The 18,713-nt window shown below is 45.3% G+C and overlaps 1 protein-coding gene across 1 annotated transcript; it reads left to right on the top strand.

Moving 5' to 3' along the window:
* Positions 1-290: 290 nt before the first annotated feature.
* Positions 291-18,210, top strand: MTO1 (mitochondrial tRNA translation optimization 1). Its single transcript, XM_077274139.1, has 13 exons — positions 291-405; positions 5,856-6,054; positions 6,158-6,357; positions 6,431-6,548; positions 6,672-6,961; positions 7,047-7,159; positions 7,235-7,425; positions 7,506-7,636; positions 10,388-10,592; positions 10,847-11,018; positions 11,127-11,245; positions 11,478-11,635; positions 17,400-18,210. The coding sequence occupies exons 1-13, from the start codon at positions 343-345 to the stop codon at positions 17,559-17,561; spliced, it is 2,121 nt and encodes a 706-aa protein (XP_077130254.1). The 5' UTR covers positions 291-342; the 3' UTR covers positions 17,562-18,210.
* Positions 18,211-18,713: the final 503 nt, after the last annotated feature.

Below are 18,713 nucleotides of genomic sequence, written 5' to 3'. Positions count from 1 at the left end.
TCATCATCCACAGTCACAGTGTAAGAGAGGACTCTCATCATCCACAGTGTAAGAGAGGACTCTCATCATCCACAGTCACAGTGTAAGAGAGGACTCTCATCATCCACAGTCACAGTGTAAGAGAGGATTCTCATCATCCACAGTATAAGAGAGGACTCTCATCATCCACAGTGTAAGAGAGGACTCTCATCATCCACAGTCACAGTGTAAGAGAGGATTCTCATCATCCACAGTATAAGAGAGGACTCTCATCATCCACAGTCATCCCCTCTATATACTGAGCACAGCCGCCATAGAGAGGAGCAGCTTTATTCCTCCACAGCAAGAGCGTCTCCCGTCTCTATGGTAGGTGGGAGGAAGGAGGTCATCAACATGGCGGCGTGCAGAGCAGAGCACGGGGGAAAGGTGAGAAAGGAACGAAGCGTCAGCTGTGTATGGAGGGAGGTGATAGGTCCTATGTATACACACTGGCTGAGGAGGGTATCACACAGGAGAGGATTAGATACACGGCTCAGCAGTCAGTATCACACAGGATAGGATTAGATACACGGCTCAGCAGTCAGTATCACACAGGAGAGGATTAGATACATGGCTCAGCAGACAGTATCACACAGGAGAGGATTAGATACACGGCTCAGCAGACAGTATCACACAGGAGAGGATTAGATACACGGCTCAGCAGTCAGTATCACACAGGATAGGATTAGATACACGGCTCAGCAGTCAGTATCACACAGGAGAGGATTAGATACACGGCTCAGCAGTCAGTATCACACAGGAGGGGATTAGATACACGGCTCAGCAGACAGTATCACACAGGAGAGGATTAGATACACAGCTCAGCAGTCAGTATCACACAGGAGAGGATTAGATACATGGCTCAGCAGTCAGTATCACACAGGAGAGGATTAGATACACGGCTCAGCAGTCAGTATCACACAGGAGAGGATTAGATACACGGCTCAGCAGTCAGTATCACACAGGATGGGATTAGATACACAGCTCAGCAGTCAGTATCACACAGGAGAGGATTAGATACACAGCTCAGCAGTCAGTATCACACAGGAGAGGATTAGATACACGGTTCAGCAGTCAGTATCACACAGCATAGGATTAGATACACGGCTCAGCAGACAGAATCACACAGGAGAGGATTAGATACACGGCTCAGCAGTCAGTATCACACAGGAGAGGATTAGATACACAGCTCAGCAGTCAGTATCACACAGGAGAGGATTAGATACACAGCTCAGCAGTCAGTATCACACAGGATAGGATTAGATACACGGCTCAGCAGTCAGTATCACACAGGATAGGATTAGATACACGGCCCAGCAGACAGTATCACACAGGAGAGGATTAGCTACACGGCTCAGCAGTCAGTATCACACAGGAGAGGATTAGATACACGGCTCAGCAGTCAGTATTACACAGGAGAGGATTAGATACACAGCTCAGCAGACAGTATCACACAGGAGGGGATTAGATACACGGCTCAGCAGTCAGTATCACACAGGATAGGATTAGATACACAGCTCAGCAGTCAGTATCACACAGGAGAGGATTAGATACATGGCTCAGCAGACAGTATCACACAGGAGAGGATTAGATACACGGCTCAGCAGACAGTATCACACAGGATGGGATTAGATACACAGCTCAGCAGTCAGTATCACACAGGAGAGGATTAGATACACGGCCCAGCAGACAGTATCACACAGGATAGGATTAGATACACGGCTCAGCAGTCAGTATCACACAGGAGAGGATTAGATACACAGCTCAGCAGTCAGTATCACACAGGAGAGGATTAGATACACAGCTCAGCAGTCAGTATCACACAGGAGAGGATTAGATACACGGCTCAGCAGTCAGTATCACACAGGATGGGATTAGATACACAGCTCAGCAGTCAGTATCACACAGGAGAGGATTAGATACACAGCTCAGCAGTCAGTATCACACAGGATGGGATTAGATACACAGCTCAGCAGTCAGTATCACACAGGAGAGGATTAGATACACGGCCCAGCAGACAGTATCACACAGGATAGGATTAGATACACGGCTCAGCAGTCAGTATCACACAGGAGAGGATTAGATACACAGCTCAGCAGTCAGTATCACACAGGAGAGGATTAGATACACAGCTCAGCAGTCAGTATCACACAGGAGAGGATTAGATACACGGCTCAGCAGTCAGTATCACACAGGATGGGATTAGATACACAGCTCAGCAGTCAGTATCACACAGGAGAGGATTAGATACACGGCCCAGCAGACAGTATCACACAGGATAGGATTAGATACACGGTTCAGCAGTCAGTATCACACAGCATAGGATTAGATACACGGCTCAGCAGACAGAATCACACAGGAGAGGATTAGATACACGGCTCAGCAGTCAGTATCACACAGGAGAGGATTAGATACACAGCTCAGCAGTCAGTATCACACAGGAGAGGATTAGATACATGGCTCAGCAGACAGTATCACACAGGAGAGGATTAGATACACAGCTCAGCAGTCAGTATCACACAGGATAGGATTAGATACACGGCTCAGCAGTCAGTATCACACAGGATAGGATTAGATACACGGCCCAGCAGACAGTATCACACAGGAGAGGATTAGCTACACGGCTCAGCAGTCAGTATCACACAGGAGAGGATTAGATACAGCTCAGCAGTCAGTATCACACAGGAGAGGATTAGATACACGGCTCAGCAGTCAGTATCACACAGGAGAGGATTAGATACACGGCTCAGCAGTCAGTATTACACAGGAGAGGATTAGATACACAGCTCAGCAGACAGTATCACACAGGAGGGGATTAGATACACGGCTCAGCAGTCAGTATCACACAGGATAGGATTAGATACACAGCTCAGCAGTCAGTATCACACAGGAGAGGATTAGATACATGGCTCAGCAGACAGTATCACACAGGAGAGGATTAGATACACGGCTCAGCAGACAGTATCACACAGGAGAGGATTAGATACACGGCTCAGCAGTCAGTATCACACAGGATAGGATTAGATACACGGCTCAGCAGTCAGTATCACACAGGAGAGGATTAGATACACGGCTCAGCAGTCAGTATCACACAGGAGGGGATTAGATACACGGCTCAGCAGACAGTATCACACAGGAGAGGATTAGATACACAGCTCAGCAGTCAGTATCACACAGGAGAGGATTAGATACATGGCTCAGCAGTCAGTATCACACAGGAGAGGATTAGATACACGGCTCAGCAGTCAGTATCACACAGGAGGGGATTAGATACACGGCTCAGCAGTCAGTATCACACAGCATAGGATTAGATACACGGCTCAGCAGACAGAATCACACAGGAGAGGATTAGATACACGGCTCAGCAGACAGAATCACACAGGAGAGGATTAGATACACGGCTCAGCAGTCAGTATCACACAGGAGAGGATTAGATACACAGCTCAGCAGTCAGTATCAGACAGGATAGGATTAGATACACAGCTCAGCAGTCAGTATCACACAGGAGAGGATTAGATACATGGCTCAGCAGACAGTATCACACAGGAGAGGATTAGATACACAGCTCAGCAGTCAGTATCACACAGGATAGGATTAGATACACGGCTCAGCAGTCAGTATCACACAGGATAGGATTAGATACACGGCCCAGCAGACAGTATCACACAGGAGAGGATTAGATACACGGCTCAGCAGTCAGTATCACACAGGAGAGGATTAGATACAGCTCAGCAGTCAGTATCACACAGGAGAGGATTAGATACACGGCTCAGCAGTCAGTATCACACAGGAGAGGATTAGATACACGGCTCAGCAGTCAGTATTACACAGGAGAGGATTAGATACACAGCTCAGCAGACAGTATCACACAGGAGGGGATTAGATACACGGCTCAGCAGTCAGTATCACACAGGATAGGATTAGATACACAGCTCAGCAGTCAGTATCACACAGGAGAGGATTAGATACATGGCTCAGCAGACAGTATCACACAGGAGAGGATTAGATACACGGCTCAGCAGACAGTATCACACAGGAGAGGATTAGATACACGGCTCAGCAGTCAGTATCACACAGGATAGGATTAGATACACGGCTCAGCAGTCAGTATCACACAGGAGAGGATTAGATACACGGCTCAGCAGTCAGTATCACACAGGAGGGGATTAGATACACGGCTCAGCAGACAGTATCACACAGGAGAGGATTAGATACACAGCTCAGCAGTCAGTATCACACAGGAGAGGATTAGATACATGGCTCAGCAGTCAGTATCACACAGGAGAGGATTAGATACACGGCTCAGCAGTCAGTATCACACAGGAGGGGATTAGATACACGGCTCAGCAGTCAGTATCACACAGGATAGGATTAGATACACGGCGCAGCAGTCAGTATCACACAGGAGAGGATTAGATACACGGCTCAGCAGTCAGTATCACACAGGATAGGATTAGATACACAGCTCAGCAGTCAGTATCACACAGGAGAGGATTAGATACACGGCTCAGCAGTCAGTATCACACAGGAGAGGATTAGATACACGGCTCAGCAGTCAGTATCACACAGCATAGGATTAGATACACGGCTCAGCAGTCAGTATCACACAGCATAGGATTGCATACATAGCTCAGCAGATATCCCTTTCCTGAGGTTTTTCCTTGGGAAGGTGATCCGGGGGGGTCGGGGGGTGGAAGGGTACAGTGTCAGAAGCTTTGTCACCCCGGTGGCAGTGTCAGGAGCTTGGATACCTCGGGGGCAGTGTCAGGGACTCGGGGGCCAGTGTCAGGGGCTCGGTTACCCTGGGGGCAGTGTCAGGAGCTTGTTACCCCTGGGAAGGGCTGTGTCAGAAGCTCAGTTACTCCAGGGGACAGTGTCAGGAGCCCGGTTACCCTGGGGGGCAGTGTCAGAAGCTCGGTTACCCCGGGGGCAGTGTCAGGGGCTTGCGGGCAGTGTCAGGAGCTCGGGGGGCAGTGTCAGGGGCTCGGGGGGCAGTGTCAGGGGCTTGGGGGGCAGTGTCAGGAGGTCGGGGAGCAGTGTCAGGGGCTCGGGGGGGCAGTGTCAGGAGGTCGGGGGGCAGTGTCATGAGGTCGGGGGGCAGTGTCGGGCTTGGGGGGCAGTGTCAGGAGGTCGGGGGGCAGTGTCAGGAGGTCGGGGAGCAGTGTCAGGGTTTCGGGGGGCAGTGTCAGGAGGTCGGGGAGCAGTGTCAGGGGCTCGGGGGGGCAGTGTCAGGAGGTCGGGGGGCAGTGTCATGAGGTCGGGGAGCAGTGTCGGGCTCGGGGGGCAGTGTCAGGAGGTCGGGGAGCAGTGTCAGGGTTTCGGGGGGCAGTGTCAGGAGGTCGGGGAGCAGTGTCAGGGGCTTGGGGGCAGTGTCAGGAGGTCGGGGAGCAGTGTCAGGGTTTCGGGGGGCAGTGTCAGGAGGTCGGGAGGCAGTGTCAGGGGCTTGGGGGCAGTGTCAGGAGGTCGGGGGGCAGTGTCAGGGGCTTGGGGGGCAGTGTCAGGAGGTCGGGGAGCAGTGTCAGGGGCTTGGGGGCAGTGTCAGGAGCTCGGGGGGCAGTGTCAGGGGCTCGGGGGGCAGTGTCAGGGGCTCGGGGGGCAGTGTCAGGAGGTCGGGGAGCAGTGTCAGGGGCTTGGGGGGCAGTGTCAGGAGGTCGGGGAGCAGTGTCAGGGGCTTGGGGGCAGTGTCAGGAGCTCGGGGGGCAGTGTCAGGGGCTCGGGGGGCAGTGTCAGGAGGTCGGGGAGCTGTGTCAGGGGCTCGGGGGGGGCAGTGTCAGGAGGTCGGGGGGCAGTAGTTATGGTTCTGGCTGTTCTCTTTTCTGACTCTCTTTCTCTTGTAGTGGATTTTCCACCATGGCGTTCGCTCTTCTTTTTTCCGGATTTCTCACCGCGCCGTCAGCTCTTCCCCGTGTGATGAAGAGACGCCGCACTACAATGTGGTGGTGGTGGGAGGAGGACACGCGGGCACTGAAGCTGCTGCAGTCGCGGCGCGGGCCGGAGCCAGGACCCTGCTGGTCACACACAAGGTGGAGACAATAGGTAACGGCTCCCGTCGTCCTCGCAGTCTGGCGTCACCGGCCATCGCAGCACCCTGATCAGCTCTGTGCTCCATGTGTAAGCCTCATGTCTGTGCGCCCTGCAGGTCAGATGTCCTGTAACCCGTCCTTTGGGGGCATCGGCAAGGGTCACCTGATGAGAGAAGTGGACGCCCTGGATGGAGTTTGCGGGAGGATTTGTGATCTCTCTGGGATCCACTACAAGGTCTTAAACCGACGCAAGGGTCCAGCGGTTTGGGGGCTGCGAGCACAGATTGACAGGAAGTTATACAAGCAGAACCTGCAGGTGCGCGCTGCTCCCCAGGAGATGGCAGTATATATATATACCCTGTGTACATGACTATCCGTATCCTCTGCAGAAAGAGATCATGAACACGCCGTGCCTCACTGTGGCAGAAGGATCTGTAGAGGACCTAATCCTGGACCCCCCGGACTCCATGCACCCTGGGAAATGTCAAGTCAGCGGCGTCATCCTGGGTATGTATTGTCCACGTCTTCACACTGCAGCACAGCGTGGCGGGAGCCGGAGTAGCCTACTGCAGAAGCGCCCAGCAGCACGGTGTGTTTCCGCACAATATCCTCCATTATTTCTTTCTCCAGCGGACGGCAGTAAGATATCTGCCAGCAGTGTGGTGCTGACTAACGGTACGTTTCTGCGCGGAATGGTGCGGGTCGGTACGGAGCATATACCCGCTGGCCGCTGGGGTGAAAACCCGTCCGTGGGTCTGGCACAAACGCTGGAGCGCCTGGGATTCGCCGTTGGAAGGTTGAAGACCGGGACCCCTCCTCGTATTGCCAAGGACTCTGTGGACTTCAGTGCTGTGACGAGACACGAGGCTGATGACCCCCCTATTCCCTTCAGCTTCATGAACGACTGGGTCTGGATCAGGGTACGGTATAAACTGTGCATCGCCCACCGCGAAGGACAGACTCCGAAGCAGCAGGGGGTGACGAGAACTCGCCATGTGTTTTTAGCCTGAAGACCAACTTCCCTGTCACTTGACGTACACGACCGCTGCCGTGGAACGGATCATTCAGGAGAATCTACACCTGAGCAGTCACGTGAAGGAGACCAGCGCCGGCCCCAGGTGAGGCCGGACAGACTCGACCACCGCCCGATCCATTACTGACACCTGTCGTGATCGCCCGACCTTCTCCTTCAGGTACTGCCCCTCCATTGAGTCGAAAGTCTTGCGTTTTCCCGGGCGTAGACACCAGGTCTGGCTGGAACCCGAGGGCCTGGACTCCGATGTCATCTACCCCCAGGGTCTGTCGGTGACACTTCCGGCCGAGGCTCAGGAGAGGCTTCTGCGGGAGATCCCTGGACTGGAGAAGGCTCGTATGCTGATGCCCGGTGGGTGCTTGTACCGAGCTGCAGAATATGGCGGTGCCTTATGAAGCTGCCATCATTCTGACCGCTCTCCACCTTCGCAGGGTATGGGGTGCAGTACGACTTTCTGGACCCTCGGCAGCTTCGCTCCTCTCTGGAGACGTTTCTGGTCCAAAGACTCTTTTTGGCCGGGCAAATCAATGGCACCACTGGGTACGAGGAGGCGGCTGCTCAGGTATGTAGCGGATGTCCGCTCAGGTACAGTGGCATGTGAAAGTTTGGGCACCCCTGGTCAAAATGACTCTTATTGTGAACAGGTAAGCAAGTTGAAGATGAAATGATCTCTAAAAGGCCTAAAGTTACAGATGACACATTTACTTTGTATTTTTGACTAAAAAAAATTGTCATTTTTTACATTTTAAAATTACAAAAGGAAAAATGGGCCGATGCAAAAGTTTGTGCACCCTTGGAGATTTATGTGCACAAATAACTTTGACCAAGGTTTCAGGCCTTAATTAGCCTGTTAGGGTAATGGCTTGTTCACTATCATTGTTAGGAAAGGCCTGGTGATGCAAATTTCCAGCTATAAAAACCCAGCCTCCTCTAACCTTTTGCCAAAACCAGCAGTCATGGGTTCTTCTGAGCAGCTGCCTAGCACTCTGAATATCAAAAAGGTGGAGGCCCACAAAGCAGGAGGAGGCTATAAGAAGAGAGCAAAGTGTTTTCAAGTTGCCATTTCCTCAGTTTGAAATGTAATTAAGAAATGGCTGTTACCAGGAACAGTGGAGGTCAAGATAAGGTCTGGAAAAACAAGCAAAATTTCAGTGAGCAGTTCATAGGATTGCTAGAGAGGCAAATCAGAATCCCTGCTTGACTGCAAAAGACCTTCAGAAAGATTTAGCAGACTCTGGAGTTGTGGTACATTGTTTTATTATTCAGAGACACCTGCACAAATAAGACCTTCATGTGAGAGTCATCAGAAGAAAACCTCTTCTGCATCCTCACCATAAAATTCAGTATCAGAAGTATGCAAAAGAACATCTAAGCAAGCCTGATGCATTTTGGAAACAAGTCCTGTGGACCGATGAGTTTGAAATAGAACTCTGGCCACAATAATCAAAGGTGGAGAAAAAAGGACACAGAATTTCAGGAAAAGAACATCACACCAACCATTAAGCATGGTGGAGGATCAATCATGCTTTGGGGATGTGCTGCAGCCAATGGCACAGGGAACATTTCACTGGTAGAGGTAAGAATGGATTCAATGAAATTTCAACACATTCTTAATGCAAACATAACACCATCTGTAAAAAAGAGGTAGGTGAAGAGAGGAAGAGGATGGCTTCTACAAATGGATAATGATCCGAAACACACGTCACAATCCACAATAGACGACCTCAAAAGGCGCAAACTGAAGGTTTACAATGGCCCTCACAGTCCCCTGATCTGAACATTATTGAAAATCTGTGACTAGACCTCAAAACAGCAGAGGAAGCAAGACGGCCCAGGAATCTCACAGGACTGGAGGAATTCTCCAAGGAAGAATGGAGGAAAATCGCTCAAACAAGAACTGAAAGACTCTTGTCTGGCTACAAAAAGTGTTTACAAGCTGCGATACTTGCAAAAGGGGGTGATACTAGGTTCTAACCATCAGGGTGCCCAAACTTTTGCATCAGCCTATCATCCTTTTTGTAATTTTTAAAATGTAAAAGATATTTTTTTTAATCTAAAATACAAATGAAATGTGTCATCTGTAACTTTAGGCCTTTATAGAGATCATTTCATCTTCAACTTAATTAACTGTTCACAATAACAGTATTTTTGACCAGCAGTGCACAATCTTTTACATGCCACTGTACGCAGCGGGTAACCCCCTCAGGTATGCAGGTGGTGACTCCACAGGTACGCAGCGGGTGAATCCTCAGGTACGCAGGGGGTGACTCCTCAGGTACGAAGCAGGTAACATCTCAGGTACGCAGTGGGTGACCTCTCAGGTATGCAGGGGGTGACTCCACAGGTACGCAGCGGGTGACTCCTCAGGTACGCAGGGGGTGACTCCTCAGGTACGCAGTGGGTGACCTCTCAGGTACGCAGCGGGTGACTCCTCAGTTACGCAGTGGGTGACCCCTCAGGTATGCAGCGGGTGACTCCTCAGGTACTCGGCGGGTGACTCCTCAGGTACGCGGCGGGTGACTCCTCAGGTACGCAGCAGGTGACCTCAGGTACGCAGCGGGGGACTCCTGAGGTACGCAGCAGGTGACTCCTGAGGTACGCAGCGGGTGACCTCAGGTACGGAGCGGGTGACCTCTCAGGTATGCAGCAGATGACCTCTCAGGTGTGCAGCGGGTGACCTCAGGTACGCAGCGGGTGACCTCAGGTACGCAGCGGGTGACCTCAGGTACACAGCGGGTGACCTCAGGTACGCAGCGGGTGAATCCTCAGGTATGCAGCAGGTGACTCCTCAGTTACGCAGCAGGTGAATCCTCAGGTGCGCAGCAGGTGACCACCTCAGGTACGCAGCGGGTGACCACCTCAGGTATGGAGCGGGTGACCTCTCAGGTATGCAGCAGGTGACCTCTCAGGTGTGCAGCGGGTGACCTCAGGTACGCAGCGGGTGACCTCAGGTACACAGCGGGTGACCTCAGGTACGCAGCGGGTGAATCATCAGGTATGCAGCAGGTGACTCCTCAGTTACGCAGCAGGTGAATCCTCAGGTACGCAGCAGGTGAATCCTCAGGTGCGCAGCAGGTGACCACCTCAGGTACGCAGCGGGTGACCACCTCAGGTACGCAGCGGGTGACTCCTCAGGTACGCAGCAGGTGTCCCCTTAGGTACGCAGCGGGTGACTCCTCAGGTACGCAGCGGGAGACTCCTCAAGTACGCAGCGGGTGACCAACTCAGGTACGCAGCGGGTGACCCCACCTGCCGCTGTGACTTCTTTACCTCCTATTTCTGCATTGTGTTCACCTCTTACCTGTCCTTTCAGGGGATCATTGCAGGAATAAATGCCGCCCTCCGGGCTGCGGGTCGTCCTGCCTTCACCGTGAGCCGCACGGAGGGATACATCGGGGTCCTTATTGATGACCTGACGACGCAGGGTACTCGGGAGCCATACCGCATGTTCACCAGCCGCGCAGAGTACCGCATGACACTAAGACCGGACAACGCGGATACACGACTCTCGCTGAAGGGTGAGCCGGAGGAGGTGGCGGGCGCCTGGGAAGGGGTCTCATGATTAACCCCTCCTATAAGGGAGGGTCATGTGCAAAATTGAAAATTCTGCGTCTTCCTAATATATGCCGTTTTGTTGCCGTTTCTTCTTGCTGTCAGTGAATAGAACCATCATCGCTTGATACTGGTCACAGCTGAGGGTTTGCTGCAGTTGTGACCAGTGTAGATTAGGGTTGGCGGATGTTCATGGATGTCACGTTCTTATGTTTCTCAGGGTATGAAGTAGCGGGCTGTGTCTGTCGGGAGAGGTATGACCGCGCTCGGACCACCAGGGAGACTTTGGATGACGGGCTGGCTGCTCTCCGCTCCCTAAAATTTTCATCTGTCAAGTGGCAGAAGTTGGTCCCGGAGGCGGCCATCAGCAGTACCCGGGTCAGCGCTCTCAGGTGCGTGATCTACAGAGGTCCTGGCCGATGTGTAGACTGAGCTATAGGACAGAGCAGTGAGCCGGACCCCTCCAGACACGGCGCTCACATGGTGGTCTCCTCCTCTAGTGGCGTGGAACTGCTGCGATACTACGGGGTGGAGGTCCGGACCCTCGCCGCGCTGTTCCCTGACCTTCTGCACAGATTTAGTGAAAAGCAGGATGTGGCGCAGCGCTTACGGATAGAAGGTAAATCCAGGGGTGGTTATGGGGGGCTACTGGGGGCCACGTTGCCAAAATCTGCACAGAGTCCTGCCCTTTCTTCCCCCTCTCACTTCTTTATAGATTTTTATTTCCTTGCTAAAGATCTTTGCTCTCAGTCAATGAACACTGTTGTCATGTCTAAAACACGGCCTCAACTCGGGACACTCCGAGATCTGATTCCTCCGCGCCGCTAGATGATACGGGTTCTGTATTGCAGCTTTGTATGAGCTATACGTCACCTCCCAACACAAAGAGATCGCGGAGGTCCAGAGAGACGAATCATTAATATTACCCGAAAACCTGGACTACATGAGCCTCGATATCGCCTTATCTAATGAAGTTAGGGAGAAACTATCAGTGAGTCGCCCTGAGACGGTAAGAATTATACATGAGGAAATATAATACTGCCCTCTATGTACAAGAATATAACCACTATAATACTGCCCCTATGTACAAGAATATAACTACTATAATACTGCTCCTATGTACAAGAATATAACTACTATAATACTGCCCCTATGTACAAGAATATAACTACTATAATACTGCTCCTATGTACAAGAATATAACTACTATAATACTGCCCCTATGTACAAGAATATAACTACTATAATACTGCTCCTATATACAAGAATATAACTACTATAATACTGCTCCCTATATACAAGAATATAACTACTATAATACTGCCCCTATGTACAAGAATATAACTACTATAATACTGCCCCTACGTACAAGAATATAACTACTATAATACTGCCCCCTATGTACAAGAATATAACTACTATAATACTGCTCCTATGTACAAGAATATAACTACTATAATACTGCCCCTATGTACAAGAATATAACTACTATAATACTGCCCCTATGTACAAGAATATAACTACTATAATACTGTCCCTATGTACAAGAATATAACTACTATAATACTGCCCCTATGTACAAGAATATAACTACTATAATACTACTCCTATGTACAAGAATATAACTCCTATAATACTGCTCCTATGTACAAGAATATAACTACTATAATACTGCTCCTATGTACAAGAATATAACTACTATAATACTGCTCCTATGTACAAGAATATAACTACTATAATACTGCCCCTATGTACAAGAATATAACTACTATAATACTGCCCCTATGTACAAGAATATAACTACTATAATACTGTCCCTATGTACAAGAATATAACTACTATAATACTGCCCCTATGTACAAGAATATAACTACTATAATACTACTCCTATGTACAAGAATATAACTCCTATAATACTGCTCCTATGTACAAGAATATAACTACTATAATACTGCCCCTATGTACAAGAATATAACTACTATAATACTGCTCCTATGTACAAGAATATAACTACTATAATACTGCCCCTATGTACAAGAATATAACTACTATAATACTGCTCCTATGTACAAGAATATAACTACTATAATACTGCCCCTATATACAAGAATATAACTACTATAATACTGCCCCTATGTACAAGAATATAACTACTATAATACTGCCCCCTATGTACAAGAATATAACTACTATAATACTGCCCCTACGTACAAGAATATAACTACTATAATACTGCTCCTATGTACAAGAATATAACTACTATAATACTGCCCCTATGTACAAGAATATAACTACTATAATACTGCTCCTATGTACAAGAATATAACTACTATAATACTGCCCCCTATGTACAAGAATATAACTACTATAATACTGCCCCCATGTACAAGAATATAACTACTATAATACTGCCCCTATGTACAAGAATATAACTACTATAATACTGCCCCTATGTACAAGAATATAACTACTATAATACTGCCCCTACGTACAAGAATATAACTACTATAATACTGTCCCCTATGTACAAGAATATAACTACTATAATACTGCCCCCATGTACAAGAATATAACTACTATAATACTGCTCCTATGTACAAGAATATAACTCCTATAATACTGCTCCTATGTACAAGAATATAACTACTATAATACTGCCCCTATGTACAAGAATATAACTACTATAATACTGCCCCTATGTACAAGAATATAACTACTATAATACTGCTCCTATGTACAAGAATATAACTACTATAATACTGCCCCTATGTACAAGAATATAACTACTATAATACTGCTCCTATGTACAAGAATATAACTCCTATAATACTGCTCCTATGTACAAGAATATAACTACTATAATACTGCCCCTATGTACAAGAATATAACTACTATAATACTGCTCCTATGTACAAGAATATAACTACTATAATACTGCTCCTATGTACAAGAATATAACTACTATAATACTGCCCCTATGTACAAGAATATAACTACTATAATACTGCCCCTATGTACAAGAATATAACTACTATAATACTGCTCCTATGTACAAGAATATAACTACTATAATACTGCTCCTATGTACAAGAATATAACTACTATAATACTGCTCCTATGTACAAGAATATAACTACTATAATACTGCTCCTATGTACAAGAATATAACTACTATAATACTGCTCCTATGTACAAGAATATAACTACTATAATACTGCCCCTATGTACAAGAATATAACTACTATAATACTGCTCCTATGTACAAGAATATAACTACTATAATACTGCCTCTATGTACAAGAATATAACTACTATAATACTGCTCCTATGTACAAGAATATAACTACTATAATACTGCCTCTATGTACAAGAATATAACTACTATAATACTGCTCCTATGTACAGAAATATAACTACTATAATACTGCTCCTATGTACAAGAGTATAACTACTATAATACTGCCCTATGTACAAGAGTATAACTACTATAATACTGCTCCTATATACAAGAATATAACTACTATAATACTGCCCCTATGTACAAGAATATAACTACTATAATACTGCCCTATGTACAAGAGTATAACTACTATAATACTGCCCCCTATGTACAAGAATATAACTACTATAATACTGCCCCCTATGTACAAGAATATAACTACTATAATACTGCTCCTATGTACAAGAATATAACTACTATAATACTGCCCCCATGTACAAGAATATAACTACTATAATACTGCTCCTATGTACAAGAATATAACTCCTATAATACTGCTCCTATGTACAAGAATATAACTACTATAATACTGCCCCTATGTACAAGAATATAACTACTATAATACTGCTCCTATGTACAAGAATATAACTACTATAATACTGCTCCTATGTACAAGAATATAACTACTATAATACTGCCCCTATGTACAAGAATATAACTACTATAATACTGCCCCTATGTACAAGAATATAACTACTATAATACTGCTCCTATGTACAAGAATATAACTACTATAATACTGCTCCTATGTACAAGAATATAACTACTATAATACTGCCCCCTATGTACAAGAATATAACTACTATAATACTGCCCCTATGTACAAGAATATAACTACTATAATACTGCCGCTATGTACAAGAATATAACTACTATAATACTGCCCCTATGTACAAGAATAACTACTATAATACTGCCCCTATGTACAAGAATATAACTACTATAATACTGCCCCCTATGTACAAGAATATAACTACTATAATACTGCTCCTATGTACAAGAATATAACTACTATAATACTGCTCCTATGTACAAGAATATAACTACTATAATACTGCCCCTATGTACAAGACTATAACTACTATAATACTGCCCCTATGTACAAGAATATAACTACTATAATACTGCCCCTATGTACAAGAATATAACTACTATAATACTGCCGCTATGTACAAGAATATAACTACTATAATACTGCCCCTATGTACAAGAATAACTACTATAATACTGCCCCTATGTACAAGAATATAACTACTATAATACTGCCCCTATGTACAAGAATATAACTACTATAATACTGCTCCTATGTACAAGAATATAACTACTATAATACTGCCCCTATGTACAAGAATATAACTACTATAATACTGCTCCTATGTACAAGAATATAACTACTATAATACTGCCTCTATGTACAAGAATATAACTACTATAATACTGCTCCTATGTACAAGAATATAACTACTATAATACTGCCTCTATGTACAAGAATATAACTACTATAATACTGCTCCTATGTACAGAAATATAACTACTATAATACTGCTCCTATGTACAAGAGTATAACTACTATAATACTGCCCTATGTACAAGAGTATAACTACTATAATACTGCTCCTATATACAAGAATATAACTACTATAATACTGCCCCCTATGTACAAGAATATAACTACTATAATACTGCCCTATGTACAAGAGTATAACTACTATAATACTGCCCCCTATGTACAAGAATATAACTACTATAATACTGCCCCCTATGTACAAGAATATAACTACTATAATACTGCTGCTATGTACAAGAATATAACTACTATAATACTGCTCCTATGTACAAGAATATAACTACTATAATACTGCCCCTATGTACAAGAATATAACTACTATAATACTGCTCCTATGTACAAGAATATAACTACTATAATACTGCCCCTATGTACAAGAATATAACTCCTATAATACTGCCCCTATGTACAAGACTATAACTACTATAATACTGCTCCTATGTACAAGAATATAACTACTATAATACTGCCCCTATGTACAAGAATATAACTACTATAATACTGCCCCCTATGTACAAGAGTATAACTACTATAATACTGCCCCTATGTACAAGAATATAACTACTATAATACTGCTCCTATGTACAAGAATATAACTACTATAATACTGCTCCTATGTACAAGAATATAACTACTATAATACTGCTCCTATGTACAAGAATATAACTACTATAATACAGCCCCCTATGTACAAGAATATAACTCCTATAATACTGCCCCTATGTACAAGACTATAACTACTATAATACTGCTCCTATGTACAAGAATATAACTACTATAATACTGCCCCTATGTACAAGAATATAACTACTATAATACTGCTCCTATGTACAAGAATATAACTACTATAATACTGCTCCTATGTACAAGAATATAACTACTATAATACTGCCCCCTATGTACAAGAATATAACTACTATAATACTGCTCCTATGTACAAGAATATAACTACTATAATACTGCTCCCTATGTACAAGAATATAACTACTATAATACTGCTCCTATGTACAAGAATATAACTACTATAATACTGCTCCCTATGTACAAGAATATAACTACTATAATACTGCTCCTATGTACAAGAATATAACTACTATAATACTGCTCCTATGTACAAGAATATAACTACTATAATACAGCCCCCTATGTACAAGAATATAACTACTATAATACTGCCCCCTATGTACAAGAATATAACTACTATAATACTGCTCCTATGTACAAGAATATAACTACTATAATACAGCCCCCTATGTACAAGAGTATAACTACTATAATACTGCCCCTATGTACAAGAATATAACTACTATAATACTGCTCCTATGTACAAGAATATAACTACTATAATACTGCTCCTATGTACAAGAATATAACTACTATAATACTGCTCCTATGTACAAGAATATAACTACTATAATACAGCCCCCTATGTACAAGAATATAACTACTATAATACTGCCCCCTATGTACAAGAATATAACTACTATAATACTGCTCCTATGTACAAGAATATAACTACTATAATACAGCCCCCTATGTACAAGAATATAACTACTATAATACTGCTCCTATGTATAAGAATATAACTACTATAATACTGCTCCTATGTACAAGAATATAACTACTATAATACTGCTCCTATGTACAAGAATATAACTACTATAATACTGCTCCTATGTACAAGAATATAACTACTATAATACTGCTCCTATGTACAAGAATATAACTACTATAATACTGCTCCTATGTACAAGAATATAACTACTATAATACTGCTCCTATGTACAAGAATATAACTGCTATAATACTGCCCCTATGTACAAGAATATAACTGCTATAATACTGCCCCTATGTACAAGAATATAACTACTATAATACCTCCTGTTGCGGTGACTGGTGATTTTCTGGTGTTTCCTTCTCCCACAGATCGGCGCTGCCTTCCGTGTTCCTGGGGTGACTCCTGCCGCCATTCTGAATTTATTGCGCTATGTCAGATCCTCTGAGGCCAGTAAATGCCGCGGTGTCCGCTCTGAGGATGAGCGGCGGTCGCTCCCCGAGGGCCGGACGTGGCAGCAGCGCACACTGTAGGTCTCGGCTCCGGGCTGTGACATGTTGCGGCTTCTTTCCTCTCGGTTTATAGATAACTGAGGCTGATTTTTTATTTATTTATTTTTATTATTTTTATATATTTTTTTATTTTTACCCTTTACCAACAATGGTGACCGGGGTGATTCTCCAGTTTATTCTCCTCCGTGCTGTTCTTTCTTTGGGCGTCAGACCCTGCAGTGAATAACGTGTTACCATCTTGTTCTTGCTTGTTTTCATTTTATGCAACTTTACAAATTATTTTATATTTTCTTCTCCACTCATATCCAAATGTGCTGTCAAATTTTTGCCAGTGGCCTTGGAAACGGTCAGCCGCCTGCCTGTCACTTGCTGTCGGTCATGTGACTTGGCCTCTGCCTCCTCACACCTGCCCGCACAGCTCCCTGTACATCTGTCTGGACGTCCACTCTTCGACCCGTCAGGTTGTGACTTATTGGAGCCCCCTGGTCTGGACTTGACACCAATCACGTCCTCCTTTCTCTCTACCAATCACAGTGCGAGCAGTTTGTGATGTCACACTCCAGAACCAATCAACTGCTGACTTGTGGCGTCGGTGCGTGAAACATCCTGGCAGGTCACTAGTGAAGCTTCTACAGACGTTTTGTACAAATAAACCCAGTGTGATGATTATATTCTCTGCGTCTTATTCTTCACCAGCGCTGATTCCTCTGTGTTGTTATAAGGGGCAAAGCAGAACTTTTCATTTCACATGCAGGTTTTTATGTTTATGTTTTACTATCTGAAGAGCCCGGCGTAACTAACTGTGGTTAGTTATAACAAATTATAATGATTATCCTCCATCCCATAGTCCCGTGCCCATATACCCATCGTACCCATCATCCATCCCATAGTCCCGTGCCCATATACCCATCATACACATCCTCCATCCCATAGTCCCGTGCCCATATACCCATAATACACATCCTCCATCCCATAGTCCCGTGCCCATATACCCATCATACACATCCTCCACCCCATAGTCCCATGCCTATATACCTATCATACACATCCTCCATCCCATAGTTCCGTGCCCATATACCCATCATACACATCCTCCATCGCATAGTCCCTTGCCCATATACCCATCACATATCCTCCATCCCATAGTCCCATGCCCATATACCCATCGCACAT

Source organism: Ranitomeya variabilis, chromosome 7, assembly GCF_051348905.1.
Source record: "Ranitomeya variabilis isolate aRanVar5 chromosome 7, aRanVar5.hap1, whole genome shotgun sequence".
Taxonomy (NCBI): domain Eukaryota; kingdom Metazoa; phylum Chordata; class Amphibia; order Anura; family Dendrobatidae; genus Ranitomeya; species Ranitomeya variabilis.
The sequence above is the reverse complement of the archived record's forward strand: the minus strand, read 5'-3'. Positions and strand labels throughout refer to the sequence as shown.